The sequence below is a fragment of the Zalophus californianus genome, chromosome 9 (genome assembly GCF_009762305.2).
Source record: "Zalophus californianus isolate mZalCal1 chromosome 9, mZalCal1.pri.v2, whole genome shotgun sequence".
NCBI classification, from domain to species: Eukaryota; Metazoa; Chordata; class Mammalia; order Carnivora; family Otariidae; genus Zalophus; species Zalophus californianus.
The window spans coordinates 113991758-114009036 of NC_045603.1; the positions used below are offsets into that span (position 1 = coordinate 113991758).

Below are 17279 nucleotides of genomic sequence, written 5' to 3' on the forward strand. Positions count from 1 at the left end.
TTCCCAAACCATTGTTGCATCTTTTGTTTTTGTTTTGTTTGTTATTTTTTTTCAAGTGGGATCCCTATTAACTTCATCTTGGCTCTCATCCTCATTCCTGAATGGTATTTTTGCTGAATACACAATTCTGGGCTGGCTGTTATTATTTTTTTTTTTTTTAAGCACTTTCAAGGTATTTAACTGGCTTCTGGTTTCCATTATGGCTAATCACTCAGCTCTCAGTCATATTTTTTTCCTGATATTTTTAAGATCCTCCTGTCTTTGGTGTTCTGTAGTTTCACTACGATATGTATCTAATCTTGGATTTCTTTTTATTGTTCCTGCTTCCTAATGGATATATTGGGTTTCCTGAATCTTCAGGCTCGGTCTCTCATCAGTTGTCAAAAATTTACAGCTATTATCTCTTCAGATATTTGTTCATCTTGAGGCTGTTCATTCCTTTGCTCTGAAACTCTTGTCAGATACAAAAAGCACCAGCCCCCAAGGAAAAAACAATTAAACTCATTAAAATTTGGATTTCTTGTTGAGCAAAAAACACTAATAAGAAAGCAAAAGGGAAGCTACCAAATGAGAGAAGACATTTGTGGCATATGTAACTAACAAAGGCTTGGATCCAGTATATTATAAAGAATTCTTACATATCAATAAGAAAAAGACAGATGGAATAGAAAACTGTGTGAGGATCTTGAGTAGGCATCTCACAAAAAAAGCGATCATTGGTTATAAGAAATACGAAATTTCAATCACAAGGAGATACCGCTGCCAGATTGAAACTAGTAATGTAAAATGTTGGGGATCATGGGATATAACTAGAACTCATGGAAGCTGTTGGTAGGAGTAGAACTGGGACAGCCACTTTGAAAAATTGTTCATCTTGTATCTAGTAATGTTGAATATACTTAGAAACCCACAACCCAGACTTTTCTCTCTTAAATATACTCGACCTTTGAACAATCCAGGGATTAGGGTCACTGACTCCCTGCATGGTTAGAAATTTGTGTGTAAGGAGGGCACGTGTTGTGATGAGCACTGGGTGTTATACACAACTAATGAATCATTGAATACTACATCAGAAACTAACGATGTACTATATGTTGGCTAACCGAACATAATTTAAAAAAAAAAAAATTTGCGTATAACTTTTGACTCCCAAAAACTTAACTACGGATAGCCAACTGTTGACTGGAAGCCTTACCAATAGCAAATAGTTGATATTGATGACACATATTTTGTATGTTATGTGTATTATATACTGTGCTCTTCCAGTAAATGAGATAAAATGTTAAGAAAATTATAAGGAAAAGAAAACACATTTATAAGACTGTATTGTATTTTTCAAAAAAAATACCTGGATACAAATGGACTCATGCTGTTCAAACCCACGTTGTTCAACGGCCAACCGTACTTAACCCCAGTTGTGTGTGTGTGTGCACATGTGTGCGCGTGTGCGCATGCGCATTAAAAGATGAGAAATATTTATAGCAGCGCTATTTATAATAGCCAAGAACTGAAAACATCCTAAATGTTCCTCAAAGGCATAGTGGGCAAAGAAACTGTGAGATATTCATATCTTGGGGAAAAAAAGACCACAGGTGAATGCAGCTGGACCATTGAGAGGCTATTACAGTTCTCCAGGTAAAACACGACAACATCGATGTCTCTGAACTTTTCCTATAAAAATGGTCTGTTGCTCCTACTCCATTTTGCTCTCGTAGCATGATGGCAGTGATGGACAACACATCCATGAATGAAGACTGGGTGACAGGACCATTTCCTTTACAAAAACAGCTGGCATCGTTTGCCAGCTTCTGGTCTAGAGCTGAGAGAAGACAACATATTTAGGGTATATTTTGCAAGTAGATTTAACAGGATATGGATTGGGTGTTCAGGAGTGTAGGGTGGAGGAGAGATTTGTTTCAGGGATGATTTCTAGGCTTCTGGCTAGAGTAATTTACAGACTGTGGTGGTAGTGATTAGGGAACAAATTAGATAAAAGTCTAAAACCCTCTCCTAAAATAGTCGTGATATGTCCAGGTTTGAGAGTTACTTTGGTCATTGGTCTATAATGACAATGTGACGGTGTTTTGTGGAGATTTACCACCATGACAGTCATGACTAGAAAAACTTTCATTATACACAAACTAGTTATCTTATTACACAAAAAATGAAAAGGTGAGAAAACCAGAAAAGAAGGAAAGTTAGTCATTATCGGTCGGCTTTTTGTGTGTTTTCTGCTAACAGGAGGAAGGGAAGAATACAGTTCCCTCAGATTCCTACTGGCTGATCAACAGTGTACCTATAGCCTCATTTTCTAGTAAAAGTAATAATCCCCACCCCGTCCCCAGCTGCTACCCTTATAATGATGAACCAGAAAATATACAGGTGAGAGGACTTTTATGCGGATTCTTGTCCTGTATTAGTGGCATTGGGGATGGGGATGGCAGCCAAATAGTGCCGCCTCCTCCTGTCCTACATTCTCCCATTTCTAAGATCCTCCTTTTCAAGTAGTTGCCTATCACCATTCTTACGTCAAGATTATAACACCAGTTTGATTTTCTTTATAGTTGGATGTGCTTGGGATTTTGTATTTGATTAATTTTTTTCCAAATGTTGACTTTGATAGGCTTTGCTCTCTGTACATGATACTGTGGCTCAGAAGAATTATGATCCTGTATTACCTCCGATGCCTGATGATATTGACGATGAAGAAGACTCAGTAAAAATCATTCGTCTGGTCAAAAATAGAGAACCACTGGTGAGTTGTGGTGTACATTTTGTGCTCAGATACGAGTAGATATCATGATAAAACCAAATCTTATGGGGACATACCATTTATGCCTCTCTTTGAAACATAATTTTTCTATGTTGTCAAACTTTAGAGTAGTCATGTCTAAAAAATATTATTTAGAAAAATGAAAAAAAGCTAAGTAAAATGACAAGCATTCTCTTGGTTATACATAGCAATAATTTGTAAGATGTGATGTTGACATTTATAAAAGAAAGCATAACTTGTGCCAGTCACAGCTGATTTAAGATTAAATGGTGCAACTAGAAATAATTGCTTATGGCTTTTCTAGAAAGCTGATTTATTTTAAAGTAATGAGGAGAAGCTTACCAAATATCTGTTATTTCAAAATGTAAATGTACCCATTTATTTTAGCACCAGAATTTATACAATGTCAGATTACATCAAGGGGTTTATGGTGGGCAGAACGATGCCCAGTGATGTCATGTCCTAATCTTCAGAACCTGTGAGATACTACTTTAAATAGCAAAGTCATGATTTGGTTAAGAGTCTTGAGATAGGAAGATTATCCTGGTTTAGATGGTGGGTCTAGTGTCATCACAAGGGTTTTTACTGAGGTGGAAAGGGGAGGCAGGGAGTCAGAGTTGCAAAAGGAGACATGATGACTAAAGCAAAGGTTGATGTTGCCATGAGCCAAGGAATGCCAGAAGTTTCTAGAAACTGGAAAAAGCTCAAGGATCAGATTCTCTCCTAGATCCTCCAGAAGGAACGCAGCCCTGCTGACACCTTGATTTTAGCCCCAGGACACTCGTTTTGACCCTCTGACTTCCAGAACTGTAAGATAATAAATTTGTGTTGGTTTAAGTCACTACCTTTGTGTGGTGCATTTGTCTCAGCAATAGGATATGAGTACAGAGTGTATCCATATTTTGATGAAACTACATTCAGAAGAAAAATAGATTTTATCATCTAGCAGTTTATTTTAAATGTGTTGTGGCTCATTTTGTCTACTTAAGACATTTTTGTATTCTTAAAGCAAATATCAGTGGATAATGCAATACTTGCTGGGCATTATGTGAGGTACTTTACGTACATTATATTTAATCCTCATAGTACGTGTCTTTTTCCATTTTTATAGACTAAGAATGAATATGCAAAGAAGCAAAGCAACTTACCTAAGTATCACAGCTAATGAGGGGTAGAGCTAAGGTCCAAATTTGGCTTTTTACCTTCCAATACTAGTTTTTTCTTCTATACCATATTGTGTCTTTATACTTTTACCTTTTAGGTGGTTTTCATATTTTGCTTTATTTAAGGACAACTTTGGCACCTTGATAAATGCATTGGACACTCTTGCCCAGAAAAATACACAGATAAATTTGCACGTCATCTAAGGGAATTTTTGAGCCCTTGAAGCTCATCTGTGGATATTCTAGGACTCCCTATATTCCTGGCTAAGACTGTTTAATATAAACTCTGTACTGGTAACCTAAATATGTCTTGGTATTTATTATGAAGGTGACATACTTAGTAAGGCTAGACGGTATGCAGTTGGGTTGTAGTAAGATGTATCTCAGGGCCTATCGCCATAAAGTGATTCCTTCTTGTTGGCTTCTGTGCATCCCTCAGTAAGAAATACGTTTTCTGTTTTGACAAATTCAGGCTCTTAGATAATCGAAAGGCTGACATCTTGAGGAGTTCAGTAATTCCTTAGTAATCATTTCTTTGATCAGTCATAGTTTTCCCAGGGGCGGCAAGGTTTTGGGTGTGTTGGTTTGGTGAGCTAACATTTAAACCACCATCTGCGACATGTTAAGTCCTGAGCCTCTCCTGATCAAATAAGATCTTTAGATATACAGTGCAAGAGGAGGGGAAGCACAAAATACCCCAGGATGTTATTTAGGGGGGGCAGAAGTACTATAAGTTCAGTTAGCAAGAATAGAAGGAAATGCATGGGAATAAAAATTTCAAGTTTCCCTATGGTTGTATGGAGCCTGTGGGGCTATGCAGGTGCTAAGAAGAGGCTAGAAATTGAATTGTTAGGGTGAGGAGCTTGGTTGGCTCAGTCAGTTGAGTCAGTCAGTTGAGACTCTTGATTTTGGTTGGCTCAGTCAGTTGAGTCAGTCAGTTGAGGCTCTTGATTTTGGCTCAGGTCATAATCTCAGAGTTGTGGAGCTTGCTTGGGATTCTCTCTCTCTCCCTCTCTTCCTCTGCCCCCCCCCAAATAAATAAATAATATATTAATAAATTAATTAAAATAAATTTAAAAATTATTTCCATGTTTTCCAGATTTGTAACATTTGTTTATTCTGGGGATATCTTAAATATTTCTTGGAGTTGTTCAGTTTTCTTATTCCTGTACCATGGTATAATTTGGCAATTTTGTATGTACTTGGTAGCATTTTCCTTTCTACTTCCCCTTAAATGATAAAATTTAAAATTTTTAATTTTAAATTAAATTTTTAATTCCATTGCATTTTTATCCATTATTTTTATTCTGCTTTTTGCCTGTTTTTACATGAATTAAAAAATTTTTCTGTTTCTCCATTATTTAAAAGTAAATTAATAATAAAAAATTTTTCCCCCCAAACTTATGCAATTAACTTCTTTAAACTCTAGGTTTATTTTTTTATACTAATATTCCATATATAAGGCAATTTCAAGAACTTTTAAGTTATTTTACTTTAAAAAATTAGTCACTGGTCGTTTGTCTTCCTAGTGAGCCACAATTTGCATGTTTTTTTGTTCAAGGAGCTATATTGAACAAAAAATAAAAACTTCAAATAGAAAACAACATCTACGTGGAATGAAGAAATCCCCCAAATTATTTGTTAGGATTCCTGAGAAAAGTATTAAGATTTCAGATGTCATTTCAACCTTGGAATATGAAATCAAGGAAGGCGAATTACTTGTCTTGAATATTAGTTTGATAGTTATTGTAAAGTAGGAGTATTGGGTGAATAAACTTAAAGTTTAAAAAATGAACTAGTCAGAAAAGTAGAAAATAGTCATTTTCAACAAACTTGTCATTTTACATTTGTCAAATATCATTTGTCATTTTGGAGAGGTTATTGGAAAAAGCCACAACCACCAAAGGGGTAGGGGGTGGGGAGGGAGAAGCAGAAACGGGGAGAAGATTAAGTCTGAGGCATCCTTAGGAGAATGAATCCAAGCGGTTAAGAATCAAATAGTTAAGATGAGGAAAGCCAAGCTGAAATAAAATTCTAGTGATTGGATGGCCAGTAAATTTTTGGCAAATGATTCAGGAGGAAAGGCCATAAGATTTAGCAGTCAATGGGTTAGTTTATCAGTGTTACTTAAGCATGTGATTTTGGGGGCGCCTGGGTGGCTCAGTTGGTTAAGCATCTGACTCTTGATTTCAGCTCAGGTCATGGTCTCGTGCCCCACATCGGCTCCGTGCTTGGGAGGGAGTCTGCTTGAGGAATCTCTCCTTCTCCCTCTGTCCCTCCCCTGCGCACTCACTCCTGCTATGCACTCACTCTCTCTCAAATAAAGAAATAAACCTTTTTTAAAAAATGTAATTTTGTGTGTTAGACTGAGTTATAATGCAGTGCAATAAATACCAAGCTTGCATTAGATGACCTAAGTGGGAGGCATTATGCTGTCACTTATTTGCTCTATATCCTTATAGGAACAGGTCACTTAGCCTCTCAGCCTGAGGTTCCTTATTAGATAATCTCCTGATTATGCCTCTATATATGCATACCTATATGCCTCTTCAAGAGTGTTTTGAATATCAACTAGCATAATGTATTTGAAATGTTTTGTAAGTTTTTATGCATTATGCACGCATTATATCAGTGTTACACAGAATGATGATAAGGTAGGAGCTCTAGATGACAGTTGTTGACGGAGAGGACCATTTCCAGGAAAAGAGGCAGTGAACACAGATCATGTAGACATTTGCCATGGAAAGGTGAGGGGGTGATAATTTGAGGGAAGGGATGATGAATGAACTGAGAGAAGGAGAGTTTAAAAACACTGGTCAGGATGCAGGGAGCAGAGTTATCCTCCCTTCCAGTGAATATGGAATAATTTGTAACTGTTTTACCCAGAAATAATGAATAATAAATATTAATTTTTAGGCAGGCTTAAGAAAATGACTTTCTATTAGTGAGTGAGTGGATTATAATCCCGATTTTCGGTTTCTGGCATGGGTTGTCCTTGATTCTTTTAGAATGGTGGTGCTCAAACTTTTTTTTAAGATTTTTTTTAAGATTTGTTTTAGATGTCTCTGATATTCTTGATGCAAATGTTCAGTAGATGATACTTGAAACCATTTTGATTTCAAAGGTTCAACCTGAAATCACCTGTGCTACCAGCTGAAGGAGAAGGTCCTAGAATATTGGCAGTATTGTAGGAGATGCAATTTTTATGTAGGACATTGTGATAACTCAGTCTCAGCAGTCCTCTTTTGTAAACCATTTTACAGCAGTAATGAGACACATTTAAGCAGAATTTTAACTTCTCAATCTAACCTGAAGTTCTCTATATTCTGTGTTTTGTCGAAATCACATAGAATAATGAGATGCCTGCGTAGCTCAGTTGGTGGAGCATCCAACTCTTGACTTCGGCCCAGGTCATGATCTCAGGGTCATGAGACTGAGCCCTGTGTAGGGCTCTATGCTGAGTGTGGAGCCTGCTTGAGATTGTCTCTCTCCCTCTCTTTCTCTCTCTCTCAAAAATCACATAGAATAAATTCAGAATATATAAGAAAATATGTAAGTACTAAAACATTAGATACAATTTTAATTCATTTTGCCTTTGCTACATGTGCCATTGGACTGTAGACTTTTGTATAATATGACATGTAATGTGCTCTGTTTTACTGAGTTTTGATCTTATTTTCATGCAAGTACATTCCACTAGGAATACCTCAAAGAATTGTGATAATAGGGGTTTGGAAAGCAATATGGAAATAGAAATCTTCAAGAATGAAGGGATCAAAATGAAGATTGAGTCAAGTGCTGGTATCATGTAGAAAGTGAGAGATTATTTCTCAGGGTCCATAGTTCACCCTCCAGGGATAGGTAAAATCAGCAGATAGCAAGCACTTCTGTTTCAAGATTCCTATCTATAACAGAGTAACCCTTCAGTGTTGGAGTGCTCATCTTTATCTATACATTCTAGAAATTATTTCATCCAGCCCATGGCTTTAAAAATAATCTGTGTGTCAGTGCCTCCCAGGTCTATTTTTTTTCCAGATCTTTTTTCTGAGTTTCAAATTTGCATATCCGTCTGTGTACTTGATATCTCCATTGGAATGTCTAATGGACAGCTCTGTCTTGACATGTCCAAAAGTAAACTGATCTTTGTCCCCAAATCCGTTCCCCTTCTAGGATTCCTCCTCTTCGTTGATTACAATCCCATCTTCCTAATTGCTCAGCCAAAAACCAGAGTCAATCTTTGATACCTTTCTTCTTTCATGTCCCATTTCCAGTCCATTGGGAATTCTTTAGGCTCTACCAATAATATATCCAGACTATTCATCACTTCCCCTCCTGCCAGTCAGATCCAAGCCTTCTTCATCTTTACCCTGGAGTATTCTAACAACCTCCAGTTTGTTTCCTTGCTTTAGCTTTACATTCCTTCACCCTTAACACAGTAAGTGGAGTGAGCCTGTTAGATTATAGCACTTTTGCTGTTCAGGTTCTCCCTGTTTCTTTCAGGATAAAATCCAGAGCCCTCACGAGGATCTACATGATCTGGCTCTCTGTTAACCATCTGATCTCAGCTCCTACTGCTTCTCCCTTTTTACTTTACTCCAGCCATACTGACTTTTTTGCTCTTCCTTGATCATTCTATTCGTAGCCCCATCTCAATACCTTTGTGCTGTTTTCATCTATTCTTTCCCTTTGGCTAACTCCTTCATCTTTTTTTTTTTTCTTTTTTTAAGAGAGGGAAAGGGGAGGGGCAGAGAAAGAGAGAATCTTAAACAGGCTCCGTGATCAGCACAAAGCCTCTTGCAGGGCTCCATCTCACAACCCTGAGATCATGATCTGAGTGGTGGACCTGCACACCCTTTCCTTCATCTCCTTTTTATCTTTCTTTACTCAGTGTCATCTTCTCATTGGGGTGTGTCTTTACACTGTCTTTACATTGTCTTTCTTCTCCCTGCCCTGGCACTCCTGATGTTTCTCATGCTGCCCTCTCTCATACTCATAGTGTTTACTACATTCTAACACACTATATATCTCATTATTTCATCTTTTGTTTATTGTCCTTCTCCCTTGTTAGATGTAAGCTCCACGAGGGGACAGAAATGCTTAGTTTGTTTCACCACTGTATTACAAGCTCTTGGAACAGAACCTGGCATAGAGTAGGTTCTCAATAAATATTTGTCAACTTCATTGAGTCAGAGAATAAGTCAAAAGGACTAGCAGTAAGGCGCGCCTGGATGGCCCAGTCAGTTAAGTGCCTGCCTTCAGCTCAGGTCATGATCCCAGGCTCCTGGGATCAAGTCCCACATCAGGCTCCCTGTTCAGCAGGGAGTCTGCTTCTCCCTCTCCCTCTGACCCTCCCCCTGCTTGTGTGCTCAATCTCAAGTAAATGAAATCTTAAAAAAAAAAAAAAAGACCTAGCAGTAAGCACAGCAAACTGAATGGTCCTACATTAAAAAATAGTAAAATTCATAGTGAAGAAAAAGATTTATTCCAGTTACTTAATTCTATGTTACAAACCACCCCAAATTTTGTGGCTAAAACAATAATATATTATTATATTTCATAGTTTTAGAGATTGATAGGCTCAGTAGGTGGTTCTTAGAGTCCTTCACATGTACAGTCAGATGGTGGCTGAGACTGGAGTCATCATCTCTGAACTTCATTCCTATGACTGATGCCTGGATTGGGATGGCTGGAAAGTTGGGGGCTGATCAGGCATCTCTTTCTAGGTTGTATCTCCATTTGGCTAGTATGGGCTTCCTCACAGCTTGGCAGGAATCATGATTTCTTATGGTGTCTGACTTCCCAAAGAGCCAGTATTTCAAGAGGCCCAGGATGCAGCTGCAAGTCTTCTCATAGCCTTAAATGCCTTAAAACCATTTTTACCACTTGATATGAGAATATGGCATGCACATACAAAAAAGGAAGAAATTGTTGATCTCCATCATAGACAAACTACTGCAAGGATAATGAACTTATAAATTTTTGAATAAAAGGTTATAGAAAGATAAGACATTAAGTGTCTGCCTTTGGCTCAGGTCATGATCCCAGGGTCCTGGGGTTGAGCCCCGCTTCAGGGTCCCTGCTTGGCGGGAAGCCTGCTTCCCCCTCTCCCACTCCCCCTGCTTGTGTTCCCTCTCTTGCTGTGTCTCTTTTGTCAAATAAATAAAATCTTAAAAAATAAGTAAAAATAAAAATAAGCAATTCTGATGACTTTGCCTTAGATAAGTCCTGACTTTACTGCACACTAATTTTCTGATCTTAGACAAATTATAACCATTTGTGATTACTTTCTTGTCTATAAAATATGGATAAATAGAGACTTGGGTTCAAGATGGCAGTGTAGGAAGATCCCTCCCATGTATACAACAAATATACAACTGCATATAGAATAATTTGAAAAAGACCAGAAAACTGGATGAACAGAGCCTCTACAATAAAGGGCAAAAAGAACAGCATTGAAATGGGTAGGAGAGGCAGAGACACCATCTTGCCAGAAACAACCCACTGTATGTTCAGTGTTCACAGTCAAGGAGGATCTCAAAAATACAGAAGTTTTCCCTGAGTGAGGGGTTTGCATTCCACGTCAGGCACCAAAAACCCTTAGATCCTGAATGAGAAAGATGAGGCCTCTAAATGCCAGACTTTGAAAACCAACAGAGATTATGTTCAGGAAAACCATGGAACTATAGGGAATGGAGAACTTGCTCTTAAGGGTTCATTTGCAGACTCACTCACCAAGAGACCCAGCACAAAAACACCAATTTGAAAAGCACCTAGACCATATGTGAAGGAGACCCACTTACTAATCTTAAAGTGCTTGCCAGAGAGGCCGGAAACTTTTGGAACTTTTCCCAGGGATGGAGACACTGGCCGGTGCCATACTTGTGACCTTATCTACCTTATTAAAGTTGGTGAGGGTGGGAGTCATTTGGAAACTATTCCTCTAATCTGCTAGAGATGGGGGATGTGCCCAGCTGAGAATCCTGCCAACCCCCACACTGCAGTTGTGCATCCCGGCTGGGCCAGGCAACAGCCCTGCCCATCCCTTTGCCACTCAGTGCAGCCATGCATTACACCCAGGCTGGGCACTACCCTATATACCGCTGCGTCAAAAACATAGCCCTGCCACAGCAAAGACTCATGCATCCCATACAGGGAATTCTTCTTGAGCACCTAGCTCTGGTCAGAGGGGATTGAGTTTCTGGGCCATATGACATCTCCTTTGCAAGGTCACTCCTTCAATACTAGGAGAGGTGATTAATTTACCTAGTACATATAAACAGAGAGTCAGACAAAAATGAGACATAGGAAAATGTTCCAAACGAAACAGGATAAAACATTAGAAAATGACATTGATGAAATGAAAATAAGCAGTGTATCTGATAAAGAATTCAAAGTCATGGTCATAAAGATGCTTGCTGAACTCAGAAGAAAATTGGATGAACATAGATCCTCAACAAAGAGAAAATATAACAAAATTCCAAACAGAAGGTACAGAGCTGAACAATACAGTAATTGAACTGAAAAATACACTAGAGCAGTTCAACAGACTGGATGAGGCCAAAGATCAGGTCAGCAAGCTGGAAGAAAAAGCAATAGAAGTCACCCAGAAAGAACAGCAAAAAAGAAAAAAAGAATGAAAAAAAAATGATAATTTTTTTTGTTTCTTTTTTTTTTTTTTAAAGATTTTATTTATTTGACAGAGAGAGACACAGTGAGAGAGGGAATACAAGCAGGGGGAGTGGGAGAGAGAGAAGCAGGCTTCCCGCGGAGCAGGGACCCTGATGTGGGGCTCGATCCCAGGACCCTGGGATCATGACCTGAGCCGAAGGCAGACGCTTAACGACTGAGCCACCCAGGCACCCCAAAATGAAGATAATTTAAGGAACCTTTGAATCCACATCAAGTGGAATAACATTCACATTGTAGGGTTCCAAATACAAGATAGACAGGGCCAGAAAACTTATTTGAAGAAATAATGGCTGAAAACTTTTCTAATCTAGAGAAGAAAGTAGACCTACAGATTCATAAGGCCCAGCGAGTTCCAAATAAGAAGAACCCAAAGAGATCCATACCAGGACACATTATAATTAAAATGGTAAAAAGGACAATCTTAAAAGCTGCAAGAGAAAAACAACTTATATATCAAGGGAAACCCCATAAGACTATGAGCAGATTTTTCAGCAGAAACTTTGCAGGCCAGAAGAGAGTGGCATGACATATTCAAAGTGCTGAAAGGAGAAAACGTCTAACCTAGAAGTCTTCACTGGTAAGTTTAGTACTCAGGTTTGAAGGAGAGATTAAAAGTTTTATAGATAAGCAAACACAGAAGTGGTTCATCATCACTAAACTGGCTTTATCAGAAATATTAAAGGGACGTCTCTCTAAACTGAAAAAAAAATGGAACTAATTAATAATAAGAAAGCATATGAAAGTAAAACTGTCACTGGAAAAGGTAAATATATGGTAAAGATAGTGGATCAACCACTAATAAGGCAAGTGTGAAGGTCAAAATACAAAAATAGTAAAATTAACTAAAACTACAGTGATTAGTTGAGAGGCACAAAGTAAAAAGGTGTAAAGTGTGACATAAGAAATATAAAACATGGGAAGCAGGAAGAAAAAATGTAAGGTTTTGGAATATGTTCAACTTAAGTTGCTGTCAACTCAAAACAGACCATTATATGCACAGGAAGTTATAGGTGAACTTAGGAAAATTTATACTAAATACACAAAAGAAAATGAGAAAGGAATCTATACAATATAAAAGGAAACCATTGAACCAGAAGGGAAGAGAGAGAACAGAAGGGAACCAAGAAAACAGCCAGGAAACAATTAACAAAATGACAGTAAGTATGTACCTATCAATAATTACTTTAAATGAACTAAATATTCCAGTCAAAAGACGCAAAGTGGTTGAATGGATTAAAAAAAAAAAAAAGACACATCTATATGCTCCCTATAATAAGAGACTCACTTCAGAAGTAAGGACATATATAAACTGAAACAGAAAGAATGGAAAAAGATATTCCATGCAAATGGAAACAAAAAGCTGGTGTAGCTATACTTATAGCAGACAAAATAGACTTTAAAACAAAAACAACTATAGTAATAAGAAAGGGCATTACATAATGAAAAGGGTAATCCAACAAGAAGATATAACTTTTGTAAATATATATGCACCAAATACAGAGAGACCAAGATATATAAAGCAAATATTACAGACCTAAAGGGAGAAATTGACAGTAATACAGTAATAGTAGGGATCTTTTAACACCCCACTTACATCAATGGATACATCATCCAAACAGAAAGTCCATGAGGAAACAGTGGCTTTGAACAATACATTAGACCAGACAGACTTAATAGATATGTACAGAACATTCCATCCAAAAAGAACAGAATACACATGCTTCTGAACTGCACATAGACTAGTCTCCAGGAAGATCATGTTAGGGCACAAAACTAGTCTCAATAAATTCAAGAAGATGAAATATCAAGCATCTTAACCCACAATGGTATAAAACTACAAATCAATTACAAGAAGAAAATTGGGAAAACCCCCAAAATATGGAGATCAAACAATATGCTATTGAACAATCAATGGGTCACTGAAGAAAACAAAGAGGAAATTAAAATTACCTAGGGACAAAATAGGAACACTACAAACCCAAATTTTTAAAATCAGCAAAAGTGATTCTAAAAGGGAAACTCATAGCAATACAGGCCTACCTTAAGTAAATCTCAAATAATCTAATTTTACACAAGAGGGAAGTCCAAAATTAGTAGAGGGAAAGAAATAATAAAGATCACATCAGGGGTGCCTGGGTGGCTCAATCGGTTAAGCGTCTGCCTTTGGCTCAGGTCATGATCCCAGGGTCCTGGGATGGAGTCCCGCATTGGGCTCCCTGCTCGGCAGAGAGCCTGCTTCTCCCTCTGCCTGCCGCATTGCCTACTTGTGCTCTCTCTCTGTCAAATAAATAAATAAAATCTTAAAAAAAATAAAGATCAGAGCAGAAATAAATGAAAGAGACAAAACAATAGAAAAGGTCAATGAAACTAAGAGCTGGTTCTTTGAAAAGATAAAGCAACTTGACAAACCTTTGGCCAGACTCTTCAAGAAAAAGGATTCAAGTAAAATGAGAAATGAAAGAGAAGTTACAACTGACATCACTGAAATACGAAGAATCATGAGACTATGAACAATTATAGGCCAACAAATTGGACAACCTAGAAGAAATGGATAAATTCCTAGAAAGGTAAAATTTATAAAAAACATAAAATTTATAAAGAAATAGAAAATCTGAATAGACCAGTTACTAGCAAGGATATTGAATTAATAATCAGAATTTCCCAAAAGTCCAGGACCAATGGTTTCACAGATGAATTTTATCAAACATTCAAAGATTTAATACATATCCTTTTAAAACTCTTACAAAAATATTGAATGGGAGGGAGCACTTCATTAGTTTTGAAGCATTACCCTGATACCAAAACTAGACTACCACATATACACAGAAAGTTACAGGCCAGTATCATTGATGACACTGATGAAAAAATTCTCAACAAAATATTAGCAAACCGAGTTCAATAATACATTAAACAGCTCATAAACCACAATCAAGTGGGATTTAGTCCAGGAATCCAAGGATGGTTCAGTGCCCACAGATCAATCAACACCACATTAACAAAATGAAGGATAAAAATCATATCTTAATAGATGCAGAAAAATCATTTGACAAAATTCAACATCCATTTATATGATCCAAACTCAACAAAGTGAGTAAAGATAATAAAGGCCATATATGACAGACCCACAGCTAACATCATACTCAATGGTAAAAAGCTGGCAGTTTTTCTCTAAGATCAGAAACAAGAAGAGAATTGCACACTCTTGCCACTTCCATTCAACACAGTACTGGAAGTCCTAGCCACAGCAATTAAGCAAGAGAAAGAAATAGAAGACACCCATGGGAGGAAGAACTAAAACTATCACTATTCTCAGTTGACACAATACTATATATAGAAAATCCAAAAGACTCTACCAAAACTGTTAAAACGAATAGATGGATTTAGTAAAGTAGGAGGATACAAAATTAATATAACAAATCTGGCATTTCTATACATGAATAATGAGTTATCAGAGAGAGGAATTAAGAAAACAATCTCATTTAAAAGTGCACCAAAAAGAATAAAATACCTAGGAATAAATTTAACCAAGGAAGTGAAAGATCTGTATACTGAAAACCATGGCATTGATGAAAAATTAAAGAAGACACAAATAAATGGAAAGATAGTTCATGGGCATGGATTGGAAGAATTAATATTGTTAGAATGTCCATACTACCCAAAGCAATCTACAGATTCATTGCAGTCCCCTCTCAAAATTCCAAGGACATTTTTCATGGAACTAGAACAAAAATTCTAAAATTTGTATGGAACCATGGAAGATCCCAAATAGCCAAAGTAATCTTGAGAAAGAAGAACAAAGTTTGAGGCTTCATGCTCCTTGATTTGAAATTATACTACAAAGCTATACTAATCAGAACAGTTTGGTATGGGCATAAGAACAGACATGCTGATCAATGGAACCGAATTGAGAGCCCAAAATTAAACCCACACATAATATGGACAATTAATTTCTAACAAAAGAGCCAATAACATACAAATGGAGAAGGGAAAGTCTCCAATAAATGGTATTGGGAAAAACTGAACAGCCACATGCAGAAGAATGAAACTTGACCACTGTCTTGCACTATACACAAAAATTAACTCATAATGCATTAAAGACTTGAACGTAAGACCTGAAACTGTAAAATTCCTAAAAGAAGAAAACATAACTGGTAAGCTCCTCGACATGTGTCTTAGCAGTACTTTTGTAGATCTGACTCCAAAGGCAGGGGAAACAAAAATAAACAAATTGGACTACATCAAACTTCTGCAGCAAATCATCGAAATGAAAAGATAATCTACTGAATAGAAGATTTTTGCAAATCATATATCTGATAAGGGATAATGTGCAAAATATATCAAGAACTTATACAACTCAATAAATAAATAAATAAATAAAACAAAACCCCAAACAACTCAATTAAAAAATGGGCAGAGGATCTGAATAGACACTTTTCCAGAGAAGACATCCAGATGGCCAATAGGCACGTGAAAAGATGCTCAACATCAATAATTATTAGGGAAATGCAAATCAAAACTGCATTTGACGTGTCACCTCACGTCAGTTAGACTGGGTATTATCAAAAAGACAATATTAACAAGTGTTGGTGAGGATGTGGAGAAAAGGAAACCCTTGTACACTGTTTATGGGAATGTAAATTAGTGCAGCCACTATGAAAAACAGTATGGAGACTTCTCCATACTGTTAAAAAAATTAAGACTAGAACTACTATATGATCCATCTATTCCACTTCTGGCTACTATCTGAGGAGTGTAAAAATACTGACTTGAAAAGATACATGCCCTGGGCGCCTGAGTGGCTCATTTGGTTAGGCGTCTGCCTTCAGCACAGGTCATGGTCCTGGGGTCCTGGGATTTTGTCCCGCAGTAGGCTCCCTGCTCAGTGGGGAGTCTGCTTCTCCCTCTACCCCTCCCCCCTACTCGTGATCACTCTCTCTCTCTCATTAATAAATAAAATCTTAAAAAAAAAAAGATATATGCCCCCCTGTATTCATTGTGACATTGTATCAATAGCCATGACCTGGAAAGAACCTAAGTGTCTATTGGTAGATGAAGAGGTGAAGAAGATGTGGTGTGTGTATACACACACACACACACACACACACACACACACACGGAATATTACCCTGCCATTAAAAATGAATGAAATCTTGCCATTTGTGATAACATGGAGAGACCTTGAAGGTATTATACTAATGAAAGAAGTTAGAGGATGACAAATACCATATAATTTTATTCATATGTAAAGTCTAGAAAACAAATGAACAAACAAAACAAACTCATAGATATAGACAACTGATTGGTGGCTACCAGAAGGTTGGTGGGGGGCAAAATGGGTGAACAGGGTCAATTATATGGTTATGGGTGGTAACTAGACTTCTGCTGGTGATCTCTGTAGTGCATACGGGTGTCGAATTGTAATGGTGTATAACTGAAAGTCATATAATGTTACATGCCAATTTTACCTCAATTAAAAAAAGGAAAATACGGGGAAAAAAAGAACGCTCTAAAAAAATGGGCAATTAATCTTAAATTAGGTCACCAGACCCTTCTGCCATTAGGCATACTTTGATGGGTAGGTTTGAGATATTGTTAAGGCAAATGAAAGTTTATTTAATCACACTAGTTCTATTAAAAATGTTATATTTCTAGTC

General features: G+C 37.3%; 1 protein-coding gene across 5 annotated transcripts in view; it reads left to right on the top strand.

Annotated features, from left to right (window-relative positions):
* MPP7 (membrane palmitoylated protein 7) overlaps positions 1-17279 on the top strand; it is a 289462-nt gene that overhangs the window by 184305 nt on the left and 87878 nt on the right. For all 5 annotated transcript variants that reach the window (XM_027593230.2, XM_027593227.2, XM_027593229.2 and 2 more), the window contains exon 6: positions 2624-2755. In XM_027593230.2, the coding sequence (XP_027449031.2) occupies positions 2624-2755 (132 nt within the window). The remainder of the gene's footprint in view (positions 1-2623; positions 2756-17279) is intronic.